Source organism: Dendropsophus ebraccatus, chromosome 1 (assembly GCF_027789765.1).
Source record: "Dendropsophus ebraccatus isolate aDenEbr1 chromosome 1, aDenEbr1.pat, whole genome shotgun sequence".
Classification (NCBI taxonomy): domain Eukaryota; kingdom Metazoa; phylum Chordata; class Amphibia; order Anura; family Hylidae; genus Dendropsophus; species Dendropsophus ebraccatus.
The window spans coordinates 163,443,546-163,462,247 of NC_091454.1; the positions used below are offsets into that span (position 1 = coordinate 163,443,546).

At 41.1% G+C, this 18,702-nt stretch overlaps 2 protein-coding genes across 2 annotated transcripts in view; one reads left to right on the forward strand and one right to left on the reverse strand.

Moving 5' to 3' along the window:
- Window positions 1–13,172, forward strand: AFG2B (AFG2 AAA ATPase homolog B). Its single transcript, XM_069983309.1, has 9 exons — window positions 1–92; window positions 1,572–2,636; window positions 3,386–3,571; window positions 4,716–4,874; window positions 6,363–6,572; window positions 6,741–6,965; window positions 11,570–11,698; window positions 12,695–12,820; window positions 12,956–13,172. The coding sequence occupies exons 2-9, from the start codon at window positions 1,572–1,574 to the stop codon at window positions 13,112–13,114; spliced, it is 2,259 nt and encodes a 752-aa protein (XP_069839410.1). The 5' UTR covers window positions 1–92; the 3' UTR covers window positions 13,115–13,172.
- Window positions 13,131–18,702, reverse strand: part of SLC30A4 (solute carrier family 30 member 4) — a 21,926-nt gene continuing 16,354 nt past the window's right edge. Inside the window, exons 6-7 of the mRNA XM_069983297.1 lie at window positions 18,306–18,440; window positions 13,131–15,888 (exon numbers count right to left, since the gene is read on the reverse strand). Of these exons, the coding sequence (XP_069839398.1) occupies window positions 15,740–15,888; window positions 18,306–18,440 (284 nt within the window). The 3' untranslated portion in view covers window positions 13,131–15,739. The remainder of the gene's footprint in view (window positions 15,889–18,305; window positions 18,441–18,702) is intronic.

Sequence of the window (18,702 nt, forward strand, 5' to 3'; positions counted from 1 at the left end):
CGTGGGCTTCACTGTCGTACACACAGACGCTTTTGCTCTTTACTGTGCTGTGTAGCCATGTGATTTTCGTGGTGTGTCTGCACTGTAGTAAGGTTAGTAATAACCAGGGCGGCAGGAGACGAGGGTGTTCCTGTCTAGGACTGTTTCTTGTACTTTGTGCTTGTATTATACTTGCAGTGTATGGAGCTGTGTTCAGTACAATGTATTATACAGTAACATATTGGCCCTGTAGTCTGTGTGCTGTGAAGGGGATTTCCAGGGTATTATTACACATTGCAGCATCACAATTTCCCAGTGATGACATTATCTGACTTTTAAAACCTTTGCCTTCCCTCTGGAGAGGCCGCTTGTCACTTACAGTCATGTCTATTGGGGTCCTTATATACCTCTTACCTAAAATGTGTGTGACAAGGAACGTATAGCGAAAATATACTAGGACATGATGATATAGTACTTGTAATCCTAATCCTCAAGTGCACTGTTCCCAGACTGTTGCAAAACTACATCTCCCATCATGCCCTGACAGCTGGTTAGACCATATCTTGCAGTTGGATCAGCACCAGAGATAAGCGAATCTTGAGCATGATTGGGTCTGTCCAAACCTGAGTGTGTAGCATTTGATTAGTGTTGGATGCAGGCCTAAGGAGTATGGCTGTATCCATGTTTTCCAACAATTTTAGTCACCAGTGAACAAATGCCTTTCGCTCGGGTCCTTCCAAATCTGATAAGCACATAAGGTCACATTAAACTTGTAATAAAATATTTGTTATTACATTGTAGACCCTAGGTGGTTTTTTTTTTGTTTGTTCCAATAATTGTAACCTGACAACTTGATTTTGCCTCCCCAGTACATTATAGACGCTTAGAGGTATTTTCAGGTAAAATCTATATATGTCTCAATTTTTTATTGAAACTACTTTTATTAGCACTCGTGTTGTATTAGATGTGTATAGTCTTGGAGATGTAGACAAGGCTGTTTCTTGTTACAATGGTGGCACCCTTTTCTTTCCCAGCCAGGCTTCATTGATGTCACTAAGTGCCTGGATTTGGATGACATCCCCTGCACTCAGGAGATCAGTCAAGATTGGCTGGAAGGTATAAGGGCGCAGCCAGCTCTTCTGAGCATTCAAAGAGTATTAAGGGGATTTCTGCTGGACAACCCCTTTAAGGGCAATATCAATCTGACAGTTCCCTTAGGGTTTTACAGCCAGGATCAGGTCTATAGTGTAAGTTGACGCCATCAATCACGAGCATCCTCCAGTGGGTGATCCCTCTGGCATAGCTTAGGTGTCTGTGCAATCACCATCACATACTTATAAGTCAGAATGGTGAAAGGGGACCTCTCCAGCATTGTACATGACATATGGCTAGTCCTGTGTTTTGAGACTCTTTAATGAGGCTCTACGGACTGCTCTTTAGCATTGTACATGAGAATTACAAGTGGTGAAAGGAACTGACTAAAACATTGCAGAGAAGTGAGACGAACTATAGAAGATATATTTAAGTCTTGAGGTGTGATATAGATGTGTTTTTTTGTAAGTCATTTTTGTGTGTGTTTTGTTTAATCACAGATGGAAACGGTACTCAGGTTGTTGCCTCTGAATCATGAAGACCAAGGAACGCAGAGATGCAGACTGGGACCCAAAGCAATGTCTGATCTGGGAGTTAAGGTTGGGTTCCCACTTCTGATATCTTTACCTAGTGGCAGCTGCTTGTGCACTGCTTGGCCAAGAAGAGATCTGTCTGATGGCTTCCTACAAGCTGACCTCATGTGTGCCACCTCACCTAAACCCGTGATAGACTATAAGAATTCAGTTTCCCTAAATCGACTAAAAAGATTGAATTCTGTCAAGTTAAAAAAAGTGAATGTCAAAATTGTATTGAAAAACGTGGAAGAAAAAATCAAAGTATCTGGAACAGTTCTGCTCGAGGTTGTCAGAGACTTATTAAGAAATGTGTATGTCATGCCTAAATATGTGATAACCCTTCCAGAAGACTCACCTGTTGTGAATGTAGAAATTTTAGATATAGACCCAGTATCAGAAGGAGCGGGATTAGTAACGGCAAAAACAAGTGTGCACATTAAAGAGACCACCACCCTGGAGTGGTACCAGAAAACAGCGGACAATACTTCCCAATTTCAGGTGGCTGGAATGGATGAGGCATGTACAGCACTAAAGGAGATTCTTAGCTTACCTTTCGTTTACCCACAGACCATTAGTAAGTTAGGCCTTGCTTGTCCAAAAGGCCTGCTCTTAGTTGGACCGCCAGGGGTTGGTAAAACGCTCTTGGTAAAGGCTGTCGCAAGACAAGTAGGCGCCTATCTTATAAGCCTGAATGGGCCAGTAATTCACGGATCAAGACCTGGAGAAGCTGAGGAGAATTTGCGGACGATTTTTGATAATGCCAGAAATGTTTCTCGTTGTGGTCCTTGTATCCTCTTCATTGATGAGGTGGACTCTTTGTGTCCTAAGCGAGGACACTCCAATAATGCCCCTGAAAACCGAATTGTTGCCCAACTTTTGACACTAATGGATGGGATTCACAGTGACAACAAGATGGTTATTGTTGCAGCTACAAACCAGCCAGATGTCATAGACCCGGCACTCAGACGACCTGGAAGGTTTGATAGAGAGGTAAATACCCCTTGTACATGTCACCCATAACCTTGTTACAAGTACTGTTTGTATTTTGATGCAGCTGTTTTGTATTGGGAAAAAAACAATCCGTCTGGACCTGATGCAAATTTCAGATTAATCTTACACATGAAAATCTGTACACTTTTGGGGACCTTGGTATGCACTTAACTACTACTATTATTATTTTGTCTCCCACTGTATTTCTTTCTACGCTATATAAAAGTATATACATCCCAGACTTTTTGTAGTGGTAAATCTGCAGCATGTGGTTGTACCTTAGGTATGTAGTGTATGTTTTTAAGCATTTTATTGCTCCTTGGATGTCTTACAATGATTGATTTCTCTTTATTACCTCGCCATTCCTTGGGGAGAAACCCAGTCCGACTGACTTGTCTTAGTTTTCTACATGTGATTAGGTTCATAAAGAAAAGCAGCCAGTCCCTACAAGAGGGAATAGAGAGACAGACTTAGAGCCCACTGGATGCTGAGAACCCAGGTGCCAGTTTGGAATAAAACACTTGGTATAGGCTTAATGGTCACTTACAAAAAGATTAGATGATCTTGCTCTGCATCTTCGTTTTCCTCATGTTTTGAATGTGCCATGATTTTATAGCCTTCACACAACCATGAAACAGAATTAACAAATTGTAGCCACTAAAAATAATATAACTGCCATAAACCTGTATCTACATCATCCATTTTCTTCTCTGCCATGTGATATAATGTACATGCTTTATTTAATCCAGATCATTATAGGGACCCCTACTAAAAGTCAAAGGAAAGCCATTCTTGAAGTACTGACATCAAACATCCCTATACACAGCGACGTGGACATTGATGCTTTGGCTGATATGACGGTAGGCTATGTTGGAGCCGATCTTACTGCCCTCTGTAGAGATTCTGCCATGCAGGTGGTACTCCAGGCCCAGCAGGTAAGAAGAAGCATGTGGATTCTTTTTTTTATAGTTTTTAAAGCAGAAGTTTATTCTTAATATTCCAATAGACTGAGCGTGGCATAAATTTTGCAAAGCACAACTTGTCAATATGGCCCCTGAGGGACGTTGTTAGGGACTGTGACTAAGCATATGACTATGTTTGCTTATATAACCATGTCCTTCCATGCAAGATCCTGGACATATAAGGGAAGATTTATGAAACATGGTGTAAAGTGAAACTGGCTTAGGTGCCACTAGCAACCAATCAGATTCCACCTTTCATTCCTCATAGACTCTTTGGAAAATGAAAGGAGGAATCTGATTGGCTGCTAGGGGCAAATGGACCAGTTTCACTTTACACCCTGTTTTATAAATATCCCCCTATGGGGAGTGTACAGAAGCAGAAACGTACACCATGGATGGGTGGTCCTGAGAGAACTGTCGGCCCAATACTTGTTCAGCCAACTGTTCTGATCAGCACATTTTGAAGTGGCTGCTACGGAGACAAAGTGCTATTACATGGAGAGCATCCCTTCCCTATGTCTGTATACCCTAATATGTATACGGCATGTTATGAGTAAGAAGTTTTTCCATTTAATTTTCACTTCAAAAATTCCATTAAAAATCTATTTAGAATCATTTTAAAAAAATGTCCCTGTGTCTGGAACATCCACCTAATGTGGAAAAGAGCCATTGAATATGTGTGACCACTGGACACATAGGATGGACGTTCGAAGAGGAAATAAAAAGAACACCAGGAGGTGCTATAACAAGTAAAACAAATATGTTTAAATTGATTCTGGTTTAAACATTGTTGTGTGTTTCCTGATCTAATCGATCAAATTAATAGAATTAAGAGAAGTCCATCCAACACGAAAATGTGCCTGCAGGCAGTGGAAGGGGGACATAATGAAGAAGCTCTACTTACCTGGATCCCCCTTCCCCCAAATAACTTACTGTTGCAGCTAGCCTAGCATGGGTTAGCTGTGTCACACTTGGTATGGTAATTGAAACACCCAGTGTCGAGAGGGTGCTGTCTACCATAGGTGTTTCAGAATAATGGTCTGCCTAATTGTTTGGCTAAATAATATTATTCAGAAATAAAGCAGTTTTGATAATTGTGTTCTGTGTCCTTTTTCAGGACTGCCAAGTAAATCCAATAAGAAGAGAACATTTCTATGAAGCTTTCAAAAAGATACGCCCCACTTCTGCACGGAGTGCTGTGGGCCAGGTGGAATTTAAGCCAGTGTATTGGGAACAGATCGGTGGCCTGGAAGATATTAAACTTGTATTAAAACAGGTAAAATCCTTTTCTCTCAGATTGTTGTCTTTTCCTTAAAGGGAACCATTCACCCCGTGGCCCCCGGCAGAAACTGACATACAGTGACATAAAGTTCAATATACTTACCACATCGCTCCCGGTCCCGTCCCGAAGCCCATTGTTGACACGGAGAAATCGGCGATTCTTCTTCTCGCGCCCATTATGGTAATGAGCGCCGCCGGGTCCGAAGTCCAGCCTTCTCCCCGCCTCCGACACTTGATTGACTCCAGGTCCTCTTCCTCCTCGTCTTCTTTCTTCTCGCCGGATCCCGCGCAGGCGCTGTGACAGTCGTTTTCGGCGCATGTGCAGTTCACAATTGAAGCCGCTCCGCAGCTTCACTGTTTACTGCGCGTGCGCCGATTTGCTCGAAGACCGTATCCTGTTTACCGCGCAGGCGCAGAAGAGGTGACGAGACCATCACAGCGGCGCCTGCGCGGGAATTCGGCAGAAGACTGAAGACGTCAATCAAGTTCCAGGAGGCGTGGATGGGCGGCGACGAGAAGAGGACCTCATGAATAAGTTGGACTCGTCCGTCGTTTCCTATGGACGTTGGACTCATCTCAGCTCATTACCATAATGGGCGGGAGAAGAAGAATCGGCGATTTCTCCGTGTCAACAACGGGATCCGGGACGGGACCGGGAGCGATGTGGTAAGTATATTGACCTTTATGTCACTGTATGTCAGTTTCTGCCGGGGGCCACGGGGTGAATGGTTCCCTTTAAAGGGATACTAACAGGTTAGGCGCATCTAACCTGCTTTTATGGTCCTTTTACAAAACGGAATTTAAAGGTCATTTTTAAAAAAAAAACAATTAATAGCAATAGTAAAAGCGATTTTAAGAAACTCTGTAATTGGTTTTATTAAGCAAAAGAGTTTTCTTCTGTACTCAAAAAGAGGTTTTGCAGCCTCCCCCTCTTCACTTCAGAAGTAGGATCTCTGTGTCCATTATGCTCTATGTAGAGATGAGGGGCTGAGGGGGGGATGAGTGAGCAAGGAGAGTAGAAAAGGCAGCCCTGCAAAACACAACATTCTGCAATCTTCTCTCACCAAACTCCCAGGTAAGCAGTGACCTTTCTGACCTGTGAATCCAGCGTTTTATGTACCCAGACAGTCTGCAAACGGTACAACTTCTTGTCTGTTCTGTTCTCCCCCTCGACCCCTTCCTCCTCCATAGAGCATAATGGACTCTTTACTTTGTTCCTCTGTAATTTAGATGACTTTGCCTGATAATGCGCAGATAAGAAGTGAGGGGGCTTTTGAGTGTTTTTTTTTTTTCTGCAAAAAAGTTTTAAATGACAGTAACACTTTAAAGGGTTAAAATACTTTCTAAATGCACTGTATTTATTGTTTTATTTCATTCTGTAATTATTGCATCCATATAGTCATATAATATCTTATGCTTTCCTATCTATAGGAGACTTAAAAGTGATAACTGGGTATACAGTAAAGTTAGTCTTTATTTCTAGAGCATTGAATGGCCCATGAAGTATCCTGATGCTTTCATGAGGATGGGACTAACCCTGCCCAAAGGAGTTCTACTGTATGGGCCTCCAGGATGTGCCAAAACCACACTGGTGAAGGCTGTGGCTACCAGCTGCCATTGCTCCTTTTTCTCTATTAGCGGTGCTGATCTTTTCTCGCCCTATGTGGGAGACTCGGAGAAGACTTTGGCACAGGTAAGAATATAGGATATCTGCTGCAGCATTTTTGCCTTTTAATTTCTTTACTTGATTTGAGATTTTATATATAATCTGTATCTATATTATATCAATCTGCTGTAGCATGGTTACTATGTATCTATATTATATCTATCTCTTGTAGCATGTTTACTTCTATCTTTACAGCTTTTTCGGCAAGCAAGAGCAAGTACTCCAGCCATTGTGTTTCTGGATGAGATTGATGCAATTGTGGGGTGTCGCTCAGAAAGCAGAACAAGTTCTGGTGTCCAAGAGAGAATTCTTTCTGTTCTGCTAAATGAACTTGATGGTGTCGGGCTCAAGGTAACTGAACGCAGAGGCAGACAACTACTGATGGAGGGTGATCATGAGCATTGCCCCAACGATGAAGAGGTCAGTTCTAAAAGAGTCTTAGTCTGGGAAGGGGGAGGAAATATTATTATACTATCTAGTCTTTTCTGACAGTTTAGTTGTTGTGCTGGTGTTCATGTGCATTAGCTTTCTTTCCAGATCATATTGGTACAGCTTGCTTTGTTTACAAAAGTAAGGGCTTATTCACACGTACCATAAATTAGAGGCCCTATGGATGGGAAAGCCCTTTAATGGAATATTTCCCCGCTCAGCTCTGTCACTACAGTGCCATGAAGATTCAGTTTCCCTGCTTCCAGCATGATATTTATACTGGGGAAACATTCCACTACAGGGCTTCTCCATCCATAGGGTCCATAATTTACAGGACGTATAAATCCTTAGACAGCAGTTCTGTGTTAGCAAAGACTTTAGAAGGGAAGGATTTAGGGGTAGTGTTTTTTGATGGCTTTAAAATGAGTCACCAATACAACCAGACGGTATGTAAAGCCATTCATATGCTGGGCTGAATAAGTAGAGGTATAAACAGTAGGAAGAGGGAGACTGCGAGCTCGCTGTATAGAGCTCCAGCGAGACATCATCTGGAATACTGTGTCCAGTTCTGGAGACCGCACCTAAAATAGATAAGATAGAATGGGCCCAAAGAAGGAAAGAATTAAGGATTTAAAGCGTAACTGTCACGTTTTTTTTTTATTGCAGAAATCAGTAGTATAAACGATTTTAAGAAACTCTGTAATAGGTTTCATCAGCCAAAAAAGCCTCCTTCTGTACTCAAGAAGCAATCTCCCAGCCTCCCCCCCTGACTTCTTATCTGTGCATTATCAGGCAAACACGTCTTCATTACAGGGAAGCCAGTGAAGACGGGTTCTGCTCTCTCCATTCTATCCTTATGGAGGGGGGAGGGGCCGAGGGAGATGAGGGAGCAGGAAGAGGTGACATGAAGGTCAGCTGTTTGTAGACTCTCCTGGCACCTAAAACGCTAAATTCAGGTGTCAGAAAGGTCAGTGCTTATCTATGAACTTACTGAGAGAAGATTGCAGGATGTTGTGCTGTGCAGGACTGCTCCGTGCTCAGTCACTCCTAACAGCCCCTCCTCTCTCCATAGTCACATAATGGACACAGAAATCCTGCTTCATCTGATGTGAGGGGGGAGGCTGGGAGATTGCTTTTTTAGTACAGAAGGAAACTCTTTTAGTACATAAAACCTATTACAGAGTTTCTTAAAATCGCTTGTACTGTAATGTTGTATTTAATGTTTTCAGAAAAATGGCCCTGAAATGACAGTTACGCTTTAAATCTGTGTAGTCTGGAGGAAAGAAGAGAATGGGGGAACATGACTGATACCTTTAAACATGCTAAAGGACAAGATAAGGTTCAGGAGGGAAGTGTTTTTAATTTAAAAAAAAACTGAGCACAAGAACAAGAGGACACAGTGAGAGGTTAGATGGGTGAAAGATCAGAAACAACATGAGAAAATATTACTTTACTGAAAGAGTAGTAGTGGTTAGTAAATATGCAGTACCTGAATGTAAACCTGCCTGGGATAAACTTATATCTATCCTAAGATAATAAGAAGGGAAATACTAAAAGGGCAGACTAGATGGACCAGGTGGTCTTTTTTAGCCGACAATCTTCTCTGTTTCTAAGTAAGACAAAGTTTACCATTGGCATGTTTTCCCTGGAGTCGAGCTGTTCATACACTGTGACAGTAAGCTTCTCAGTTATTAAGCTAGGCTGTGACTTTGTGGCATTTATATGGTGTTTTTTTCTGTATTTGTCATTGAACAAAGAAAAAAGGTGGTAAAACCGCATGTAAAAAGTGATCACAGTTTCCTGTAGAAAAACTGTAAGAACATTTCAGAACTGATTGTAAAATGGAACATAGTACGCCCTTTAGTGTACATTACAATCATGAAAACCTTTGTGTATATAAGGTCAACTTTATGTTTACAGACCCAAAGCTGGAGGCTGTACTGCTGAGAAACTGATGGAAACAATACCTGTGTGGGTCTTCATAAACCAGTACAATGATGCTTATTCCCTTTCTGATGTGAATAGTGACACTAATGTCAGAATTAATCAGGGGCAGTAATGTGTTTTGTGAATGTAATCCACACAAGGTATTGAAGGCAGTACTGTCAGTAGTGTGGTTTCATATTAGGTCTGTCACTTCAGGCAGTCATATAGCGGCATACAGTGCAGTTTTCACTTTTTCTGTATTTTCTCTCTCTCTCTCTCTCTCATATATATATATATATATAATATATATATTTAAGGGAATCCATCAGCAGTTATAAGCTACCAAAATTGCTGACAGCTCTATATAGCCATCAGGAAGGGGAGAGGATCTATATCTCATTTATCATTTAACTGGAGCTATTATATAGAGGTGTAGTGTGAGTGTATCTATATGTGTGTATATATATATATATATATATATATATATATATATATATATATATATAGTGTGTGTATGTATGTATGTATGTATATATATATATATATATATACAATAGTTAGTAGTGCCTTTGATTACGAGCATAATTGGTTCCGGGACCGTGCTTGTAATCCAAATCCACTCTTAAACCAAAGCAAATTTTCCCATAAGAAATCACTGGTATGCAGACAATTGGTTCCACACCCCAAAAATAATGACTTTATATTCTGAATAACATGTAAAACAAATGAAACAAACATTTATAAACAGCTGGATATGTGATATGTTACTGTACAGTATAGCAATCAGCATGTGGAGTATAATGTATAGTAACTGCATAAACCTGAAAAACAGCTGCAGTTTGTAGATAGAGGATGGAACTGCAGATCCCCATAATGCAGTAGTGTAGTACAACAGGCTAGTATAGAGAAGCAGGGCTGCTTACCAGGGCTGTGGAGTCGGAGTTGGAGCTAGTTTTGGAGTCGGTGAGTCGGAAAAAAATGTACTGACTCCAGCTTTAAAAAATGTAGAATTGAACTTTGATATGAATTTTACTCATGAATATATATTGTGAGCAACATTCTAATAGGACACTGGCCCTATTACATAAGGATGGTTATGGAAAAGTTTGTTTCTGAGCTGGAAGAGTCCATTGTGTGGGGGGAGATCTGTGGTGTTCTCTTCCTGGATGCTGGATGACTGTATATGAGCATCAGTGTAATATGAAGATATCTTGTATTATATAGAGGAGGAGAAGACCTAAGTAGTGTAGCAGTAACCTCTGTCCTCAATGTGTTCTTTTCTCTCTGGAAGAAGATTGTGTGTTTTTCATCAGTGTTCTACGGCTGCTGCTTTGTGTGTGTGCGTGCACACACGCTATGGCTGCAGCAGGTTGTGTGTGTGTGCGCTATGACTGCAGCAGGCTGTGTGTATATGCTATGGCTGCAGCAGGCTGTGTGTGTGTGTGTGTGTGTGTGTGCATGTGCGCTATTGCGTGCCCCCACAGTGACCTATATCACTTTGTGAGGGGAGGAAGGACGGAGAGGTGGTGCCAGCCTAATGCATATATAAATGTAAGCCCCGGCCGTTAGACACAGCGCTGCAGCTTTAAAAGTTGTTTTTAGGACAATAACTGCATCCCCTGCCGAACGGACCCCAGGACAGGTCTTTGATTAAAAGCAGCTATCCGAAGGTACAAGTGGTTTGGCGGGAAAGATTGTAGGTACAGAGTCGCTTTAAGTATGGTGAATATTTAGTTAGAAACATAGAAGATTGTCAGCAGGAAAAGACCACCTGCTCCATCTAGTCTAGTTCTGAGTAGTTCAGGACATGGAGGTTGGAGACTGGCTGCATCCACTGCACACACAGGAGAATCTGCTTTGTATACAGTATTGCTTTATTCACTCAGAAGTCGACCCAGGATCATGTAGGACATTAGGGAGAAGCTGCTGAGCCAGTGTGATAACTCCCCTGGTATATGACTGGGAATTTATGGAGGAGCAGGAGTCGGTCCTGATAAAATTCAGGAGTCGGAGCTGCGGCTTACCAACTCCACAGCCCTGCTGCTGTCAGAGGTCTGTGTGGTCACAAGACAGCAATGGAGAAGGGGTATGGACCAATCAGGACTGACAGAGACTGCAGGACATATGTAGAAACATACAAGCAGCGCTCTCTGTACGGGGAGAGAGGGGTTACAGCTATTGAGAGATTACCTTCACAGTCCTGTCCCCTGATGTGAGCCCCAGCCTGAAGGGGATCTGCTATGATTTGGAAGGTGAGGGAGACTTCCTGGGTGGGAGTACAGGGCTGTAGACCCCGCTATGCAGACCATGCCTCTCCCCCACTCAGTACAGGGAGCTCTTAAACCAAAACAATGCTCTTAAACCAAGGTACCACTATATAATATATACTTCTATCACACACCAGCCACACCACTGCTTTTAGAGCAGAATGGTGGTTGGGAACCTAGACTTGCTGTCAACAATAGGAGGGAAAGAGCAGCATGTTAGAGGGAAGCAAGTTTGCCAAATGAATGTATTTTCAAATATATTGAGTCCAAAAACTATAACTATATTTGAGCCCCTCTTATATTAGTGGGAATATAGGAAGACAATTTTTCTCCCCCTTTTTCCTTTTTCTAAACAATTTTTTTACTTATTCACTAGATATCGTAATTCTTCCTCTTTCTAAGTTTAAGGAGGTTCTGAATAAATCAGTAATGGTTGTGGCAGCAACAAACAGACCGGATGTCCTAGATGATGCTTTGCTGCGGCCTGGGCGACTAGACAAACTCCTGTACATACCACCACCTGATGAGAAGGTATCAGAACACTATGTTAAGTGTTATTGCAATTATGCACATAGCACCATATTGCCATATCAAAGAATATTCTGTACTTTGTCACAACCTTACATTATCAAACACTATGGGGGAGATTTATCAAACATGGTGTAAAGTGAAACTGGCTCAGTTGCCCCTAGCAAGCAATCAGTTTCCATCTTACATTTTCCAAAGAGTCTGTAAGGAATGAAAGGTGGAATCTGATTGGTTGCTAGGGGCAACTGAGCCAGTTTCACTTTACAACATGTTTGATAAATCTATGTGCGGTGGGTTTTGGGAACTACCTGGTATTCGCTTCTCCTGGGGCATGCACTCGCATTGCATTATTGGGTGTCACAACTTGCACTTTGCTTTTGAAAATAAAATAATTGTGCAGAGTAAAATAATTTACCTCAGTGACACGGATAGTTTACTTCATTGTCTGACAGTACATAGCTGTAAACAATGACAAGCTGCAGCAGGGCTAGATAGGATAAGTATTTATACCCAGGAAGGGTATCAGTGTCCAATAGAACCCAGAATTTCCAGATAAAAAATTTGGGTAAATTTCACAGACATGTAAAGGGGGGGCCTTATTGAACAATTTAAGTAATCCTTATATTACTGTGAGGAGGAATAATGTAGTTGCTACTAATTAAAATAGCTTAGAACTCCCATTAGGTTGTGATTAAAAAAAGAAATGCCTGACTGCTGTGATTTGGCCAGAGGTGGTTAATAAATTTCTTCCACACTTTCACTGGTGGACAGCAGAATAATGTCTGTCAAAAATGAGATTGGCCAATCATTTGCTACTTTTCTTAAGCTCACACAGTGTTTTGTATAATATACAGTCATATGCCAGTTTGGTACGTGACTGAAGGGAACATTCTGTGATTGATCAATGAGTCCAATGTGTATAGCCAACTTCAGGCTTTTTAAAATGTATTTATTGTACGGAACCATAACACTTCTGAACATCTTTCCTGTGTGTTGCAGGCCCGTCTATCCATACTAAAAATCTGTACACGTAGTATGCCGCTGGCTACTGATGTGAGTCTGGAGAGCCTGGCTGCCTCTACTCACCTCTACTCAGGGGCTGACCTTCAGAATCTCTGTAAAGAGGTGAGATTGTATAAAACCATTTCCATTATTGTGCCCCACACAGTGCTCTAGCAAGAATTATAGTATCCTTAAGCCTTTGTCAGAAGTCCTGCACATTGCATGTATAGAACTAATGTAAAATGTTTCCATCTGCAGGCTGCCCTAGTTGCATTACATGCAAGTGGATTGCAGGCTACATGTTTGAATAAAGAACATTTTCAACAGGCTTTATCATCCCATGCTCCATCCCTGAATGCCCGTGAGCTCCTTGCCTTCCAGAAGCTACGTGGTCATACAGGAATCCTGTACAAATGAATGTAAACGCCAAGAATGTTGTGTAATAAATATTTTATTATAACACACTTTATTGTGCAACTTCAGTACCATCCTTATTATTACAGAAATAAGGTCAGTAACTTCAGTACAAATTTCAGAATTATCTTGTAAATCTGTTGCAAAAGGAAGAAAATCAGTAATGACTGATACAACCCATTATCAGAAACAAATCACGTCTTATCTGCATCACCAATGACTTCATACACACATTCAGTGCATATAGAGATGTGGTTAGAAAACAAGTACAGATCAGTATATCTATATACAGCAGTAAAACGCCCATGTAGCAACTCGGCAGTTTTTAGTACAATAGTTATAAAATATGGCTTGATGAATACTATAGGAGTAAAAGTATATCCCCCATTATGAACACTTTCCAATAGATCAATAGTACAACCAGATATAAGAAACTGTGTGCTATATTACAAAACAACTCTAAATTTATTGATAAAATCCTTCCAAGAAAGCAGAAAGAAGGCAGGTATCCAGCATCACTAACAGACCATGTTACATACTGCCTATAGATGTCTATGAAGAGGGGGAAGACACATACATAGGAGCAGCAGTATGGAGGACATTATACAGCTATAACAAACAGTGTTGCTAACCAGCACTGGGAGGAGACAGTAAAATGTTACAAGTAGCAGCACTCTGTGTAACTTCCTAGCTAGTCCCTCTCCATAGACCTGTGAGTAGCAGCTGCAAGTAATCCCTCAATGAAACTGAATATTTGTCTCCTGCCTGCATCATGTTTTTTTTTTTTTTCCTTTAATCGGGGACTACGAAGTAAGTGATCAGTGTGTGGGTGAAGTACAGAAAGAGGCTTTTTTTTCTCTCTATTAGGTTTCTTTGCTTGTATCATTGATTTATGAAAAGTAGTTTATAAGATGGGGTACACTTTAAGGGGCTTATTTCCACGTCCCGTATTGCAGACACTAGAGAGTGGGAAGCCCTGTAATGAAGTGTTTTCCTGCCTGGAATGAAGTATCAATATCATGCCAGGAGCTGGGAAATTGTTTGAATCTCTGTCACTACAGTGCCACGGAGAGGCCCGGGCAGGGGAACACTCCATTACAGAGCCTCCCTGTAAGTACGATCTGCAAAATATGGGACGTGGGAATAGGCCCTAAGAAAAGAGAAGCCTGCAGTATTAATGTGATGTTCAAACGCAATGTTAATACTATCCTCCAAAATACCTTGGGTAAAATAAATACTAATCCTTTCATGTTGGCATGTTTGTCTTCACCCTTTACATCATGTATGTAAAAATCAAGAGGCTTACAGTTTCCCATGATGAAAGTTACTGGAGAGAACTTTTGTCAAACACTCACAAAACAAAAAAAATCCAGTCCTTCCAGCTGGGTATAACACTGTCCATATGTAGTGTAGTAAAAAAAACATGGTGGTCACTGCACATGAGCAGACTGATGTGCTTTTCTTTCCTATCTAGTGTGCATGCTTGATGAGAGAAATGGAAATAAGTTATTGTATGGTAACTAGTTTGCAGCATATTCTCCTGTACTAATAAGAGTGTGAGCAGTCATGTTACTTGCTCTAGAAGGATAAAATGAAATATTCATTAACGCAGAACAGCGCCACTTAGTGGCCAAGTAAAATATCATTATAAACTTCCTACTCGGTACAAGAAATACCCTTGCTGCTGTTCACATGACAAGCCATACAAAATAAACAAGTGTTTCGCATTAAGAAATCTGCAAACATAAAAATGGTTTACTACCTTTTTTAATCAACCCTATGCAGAAAGTCCCAGCATCTTAGGGTGGGCATCTGCATGGCCCATTTTGTCCATGTCCTTGCTTACCTTATTCTGCATGTATTGCTGTCATTATAGTATATTAACAGCAGTGGATAAGTGCAAATTTTAAAAACACTGATAAAGAAGACATTCCAGCTTCTTTTAATAGCATTGAGTTGGTTCACCCATAAGAATCTACAGAGTTAGGGTTCTTTACTAGGTCCAGTAAGATACAGGAGTGTTGTAATACTGCTATATTACTAGCAGAAAACTAGGACCAAAGGTCTTGTAAAGACTGGAAACTGTGTCCTCCTGAGGCTATAAAGGTATATGATTAACCTATTCTGGGTGGTGTGTATAGAGACAGTGTGTGTGCTCTGGGATGGAGTAATATACAAGCTGTAGCTTTATTTCCCCTTTGCAGAGGCACATGACATTAAAGGAGGCAGAGCTGATGTGTCAACTGGTTTGCTGCTATATACTAACCAATATATGCTGCTACTTAAGTTTAACCAAATCGATTAAATAAACCACAGTATCAGTAAAACTAGCAACTGAATATGATTACCACATAAGTGTACTTAGTGTCCTTAGGGCAGGGCTTCAGTTTGGTCACCCGAGGTCCAAGGAATGTGCAAACTTGCTTAAGTCTGTAAACAGCACTTTAAAATTGGTCTGATAGTCCGCAATGGAGCCTTTCTTCAGACATACGCTAAAGAATCATGTTTCAATAGAAAAAGTGTGCTTCTACCGACGATGTGTACTGCAACAAACACCATCACTTCCTCCGATCTGTTCTAAGGTCCGAAGTATTGCTGTATTCTGGAGGGTGGGTGGTAAGGCAGGAGTTAGGCACTGGAGCAGTTAGCACACATTATGTTCTCTTCTTGTCTGTAACTCTGCATCTGTATAAAGCACTTGTACATTCCATATGTATTAAGCAGGATCTGTCTGGCTTTGTTTTGCACTTCCTCCCACTTTGATGACGACCCGGGACCTACATTGAAAGATGACAAGTCAGGAAGAATGCAAACCCATCCAATCATTGATATTCTACCACTAAAGTCTTATAGGATACTGTAGGTAAACATTAAAGTTTTGTTAATGTGGCAGGATACAAGGTCAAACTCTAGGCAGCTCCACAGTCTACAGCTTAATTGAGCAGTATACAGAACTGATGCAAGTCTGAGACCTCTGGCAAATCCATACACAGCTCAGTTTAGTAGTGGACTGCAGAGTTGCCATGAGTTTGAACATGTACTCTGCTGTGAGAACCCTTTAATTTTGGATGACAAGGAGGTGAGTAAATGGCGACTCAAAGTGTTATTCCAACACCTGCTGAAGCATACTGCATTGCTTTCCTGTGTGCCCCAGTTTTGAAATGACAAATGACCAATGTCATATGTCCTAAGTCAAAGAATCAGTGTTCTTCCTTGTTGAACAGTTATGCCGCTTTTGTCCACCACAGACCAGTTGAGGAATATTCGGTAGCAGGTACCCTGCAGGCAGATTGATGCACTGAGGAGTAAAGGACCAACCCCATGCACTTTAAACCCTCATTTACGGTGCACACCTACAGGATCTGCAGCAGATTTGATGCTGTGTTCAGTTATTCAAATGAAATCTGCTGCGGATCCGCAGCAGAAAATACGCTGCGGATCCGGTAAGTGTGAACGTACCTTAACATATAAGTAAGTAAGGTCTTTACCAGAACATGAAAGATGCCCTTTAAAAACATTTTTCTCATACCAGACTATCCGTTTCAGCAGGCTTATGGTTGAAATAGATTTGCCAGCAACTTTCCGACACTGGTTTAGTTTAGCATGATAAAATGTGCTGCCCTCTATAAGGGTGCATGCGTTCTCTGTGGATGATTAGGAAAATCATTTATATATACTCAGTCCTAACTGTGGGACCATTTCTAACATTGCACCTCTAATTCCTCAGCTGGCGGGGCTCTGAAGACACAGCATCACAGGGCAGTGAATTGTTACTGTATCGGAAGTTTTCTTTTCCTTTTCTGTATGGATTTTCCCCAAATCCATACAGATCTTTTCTGTTACCCAGTACAACACTAAAGGAGTTTTACAGGTACAGCAACCCAATAATGCAACTTTTCAATATGCTTTGACAATTTTATTTAGAATATTCACAATTTTCAAGAGCTCTGCTTTTAGGAATGGAAAGTTTCACTGTGGCACTACCAGAGACAATAAATCTGGCCTTCTCATACATGACTACAGTGTTGATAAAGGTTAGTAACTGATCCCGTTAAGTGGATTATAAGACTGCACAGCTTTTAATTAAGCAATAAAATAAGCTTTGTTTGCCAAATCTAAACTACCACTTAAAGGGTAACTGTCATTTCAGGGTAATTTTCCTGTAAACAATAAATATCTATAGTACAAGCGATTTTAAGAAACTCTGTAATAGGTTTTATTTACCAAGAGAGTTTCCTTCTGTACTGAAAAAGCTGTTTTCCTACCCCCCCTCACTGCAGAAGAAGCAGGATTTCTGTGTCCATTATGTGTCTATGGAGAGGGGAGGGGCTGTTAGGAGTGACTGAGCACAGCACAACACCCTGCAATCTTCTCTCAGCAAGTTCCTAGATAACCACTGACCTTTCTGACCCCTGAATCCAGCGTTTTAGGTGCCCAGACAGTCTACAAACAGCTGACCTTTGTGTCCTCTTCCTGCTCACTCATCTCCCTTGGCCCCTCCCCCCTTCATAGGGATATAATGGACACAGCAGAACCAGTCTTCACTGGCTTTTCTGTAATGAAGACTGGTTTGTCTGATAATGCACAGATAAGAAGTGAGGGGGGAGGCATGGAAATTGCTTTTTGAGTACAGAAAGAGGCTTTTTTTGCCTAATAAAACCTATTATAGAGTTTCTTAAAATCGCTTATACTACTAATTTCTGGAAAAAAAAAAGTTACACTTTTAAGGGAACCTGCCAGTTTTGTTATGCTGTCCCAATTGAGGGTGGCAAAAAAGAGTTACATACACACAGGTATGAGTGGTCTGCTGCCTATTCTGAAGAGTCACTGATATTCATAAATATTGGCGAGTTTCCATTTACACTCATGGGTGCACGCTGTGTTCTTCTAGATCACAGGTGTCAAACTCAGGCCCTCCAGCTGTAATAAAACTGCATTAAGCTTTGGCTGTCCAGGCATGATGAGAAATGTAGTTTTGCAACAGCTGGAGAGCCTGAGTTTGACCCGGTTTTAGATCTACTCAGTGAAGCTGCCTTTTAAGACGACAGGTTCCCTGAAAGGGAAGGATTCACATTGGAGAGGTTTTATTTGTACTTTTTGCTTTACCTTGGACCAAAGGATGAACTTGACTATACATTACAGGGTATACTGAGCTGCATACTGCAGTATGGTCCTGGGTTAAAATTGTACTTACTTAGTTGTAAACGGATTATGGCAGTGGACTTTCCTGTGGTCAGTGACCAGACATTAAGGTCTTCTACTGAATGCACATCATCTATTTTCATCAAGTCGTCTTTGATTTGATCCACATTTACGTGTTTTGGAACACCTGAAAGAAAGAAGATATTCAAACTGATTTCACAAGTACCTTAATACAATGCTTAAAAACTACAGACTTGGGCCAGTGTACTTAAGAGTGAAATCCACCACTATTCTGCACATGACTAAGCATGGTATTGTTCTGGAAAACTGCAGTATGCTTGTATTTCTGCTATATGGGGATGGGGTTTGGAAAATCTATGTACTATAAATGCTGCACATTTGTAGTGTAAAATCATATTGCAAATACACAACAGTTCAGTGTGAACATG

Coding starts and splice junctions, on each gene's coding strand:
- AFG2B (XM_069983309.1), top strand. CDS start 1,572: ATGGAAACGGTACTCAGGTTGTTGCCTCTGAATCATGAAGACCAAGGA. Junction 11,699..12,694: donor TACCACCACCTGATGAGAAG/GTATCAGAACAC, acceptor TGTGTGTTGCAG/GCCCGTCTATCCATACTAAA. Junction 12,821..12,955: donor TTCAGAATCTCTGTAAAGAG/GTGAGATTGTAT, acceptor TTCCATCTGCAG/GCTGCCCTAGTTGCATTACA.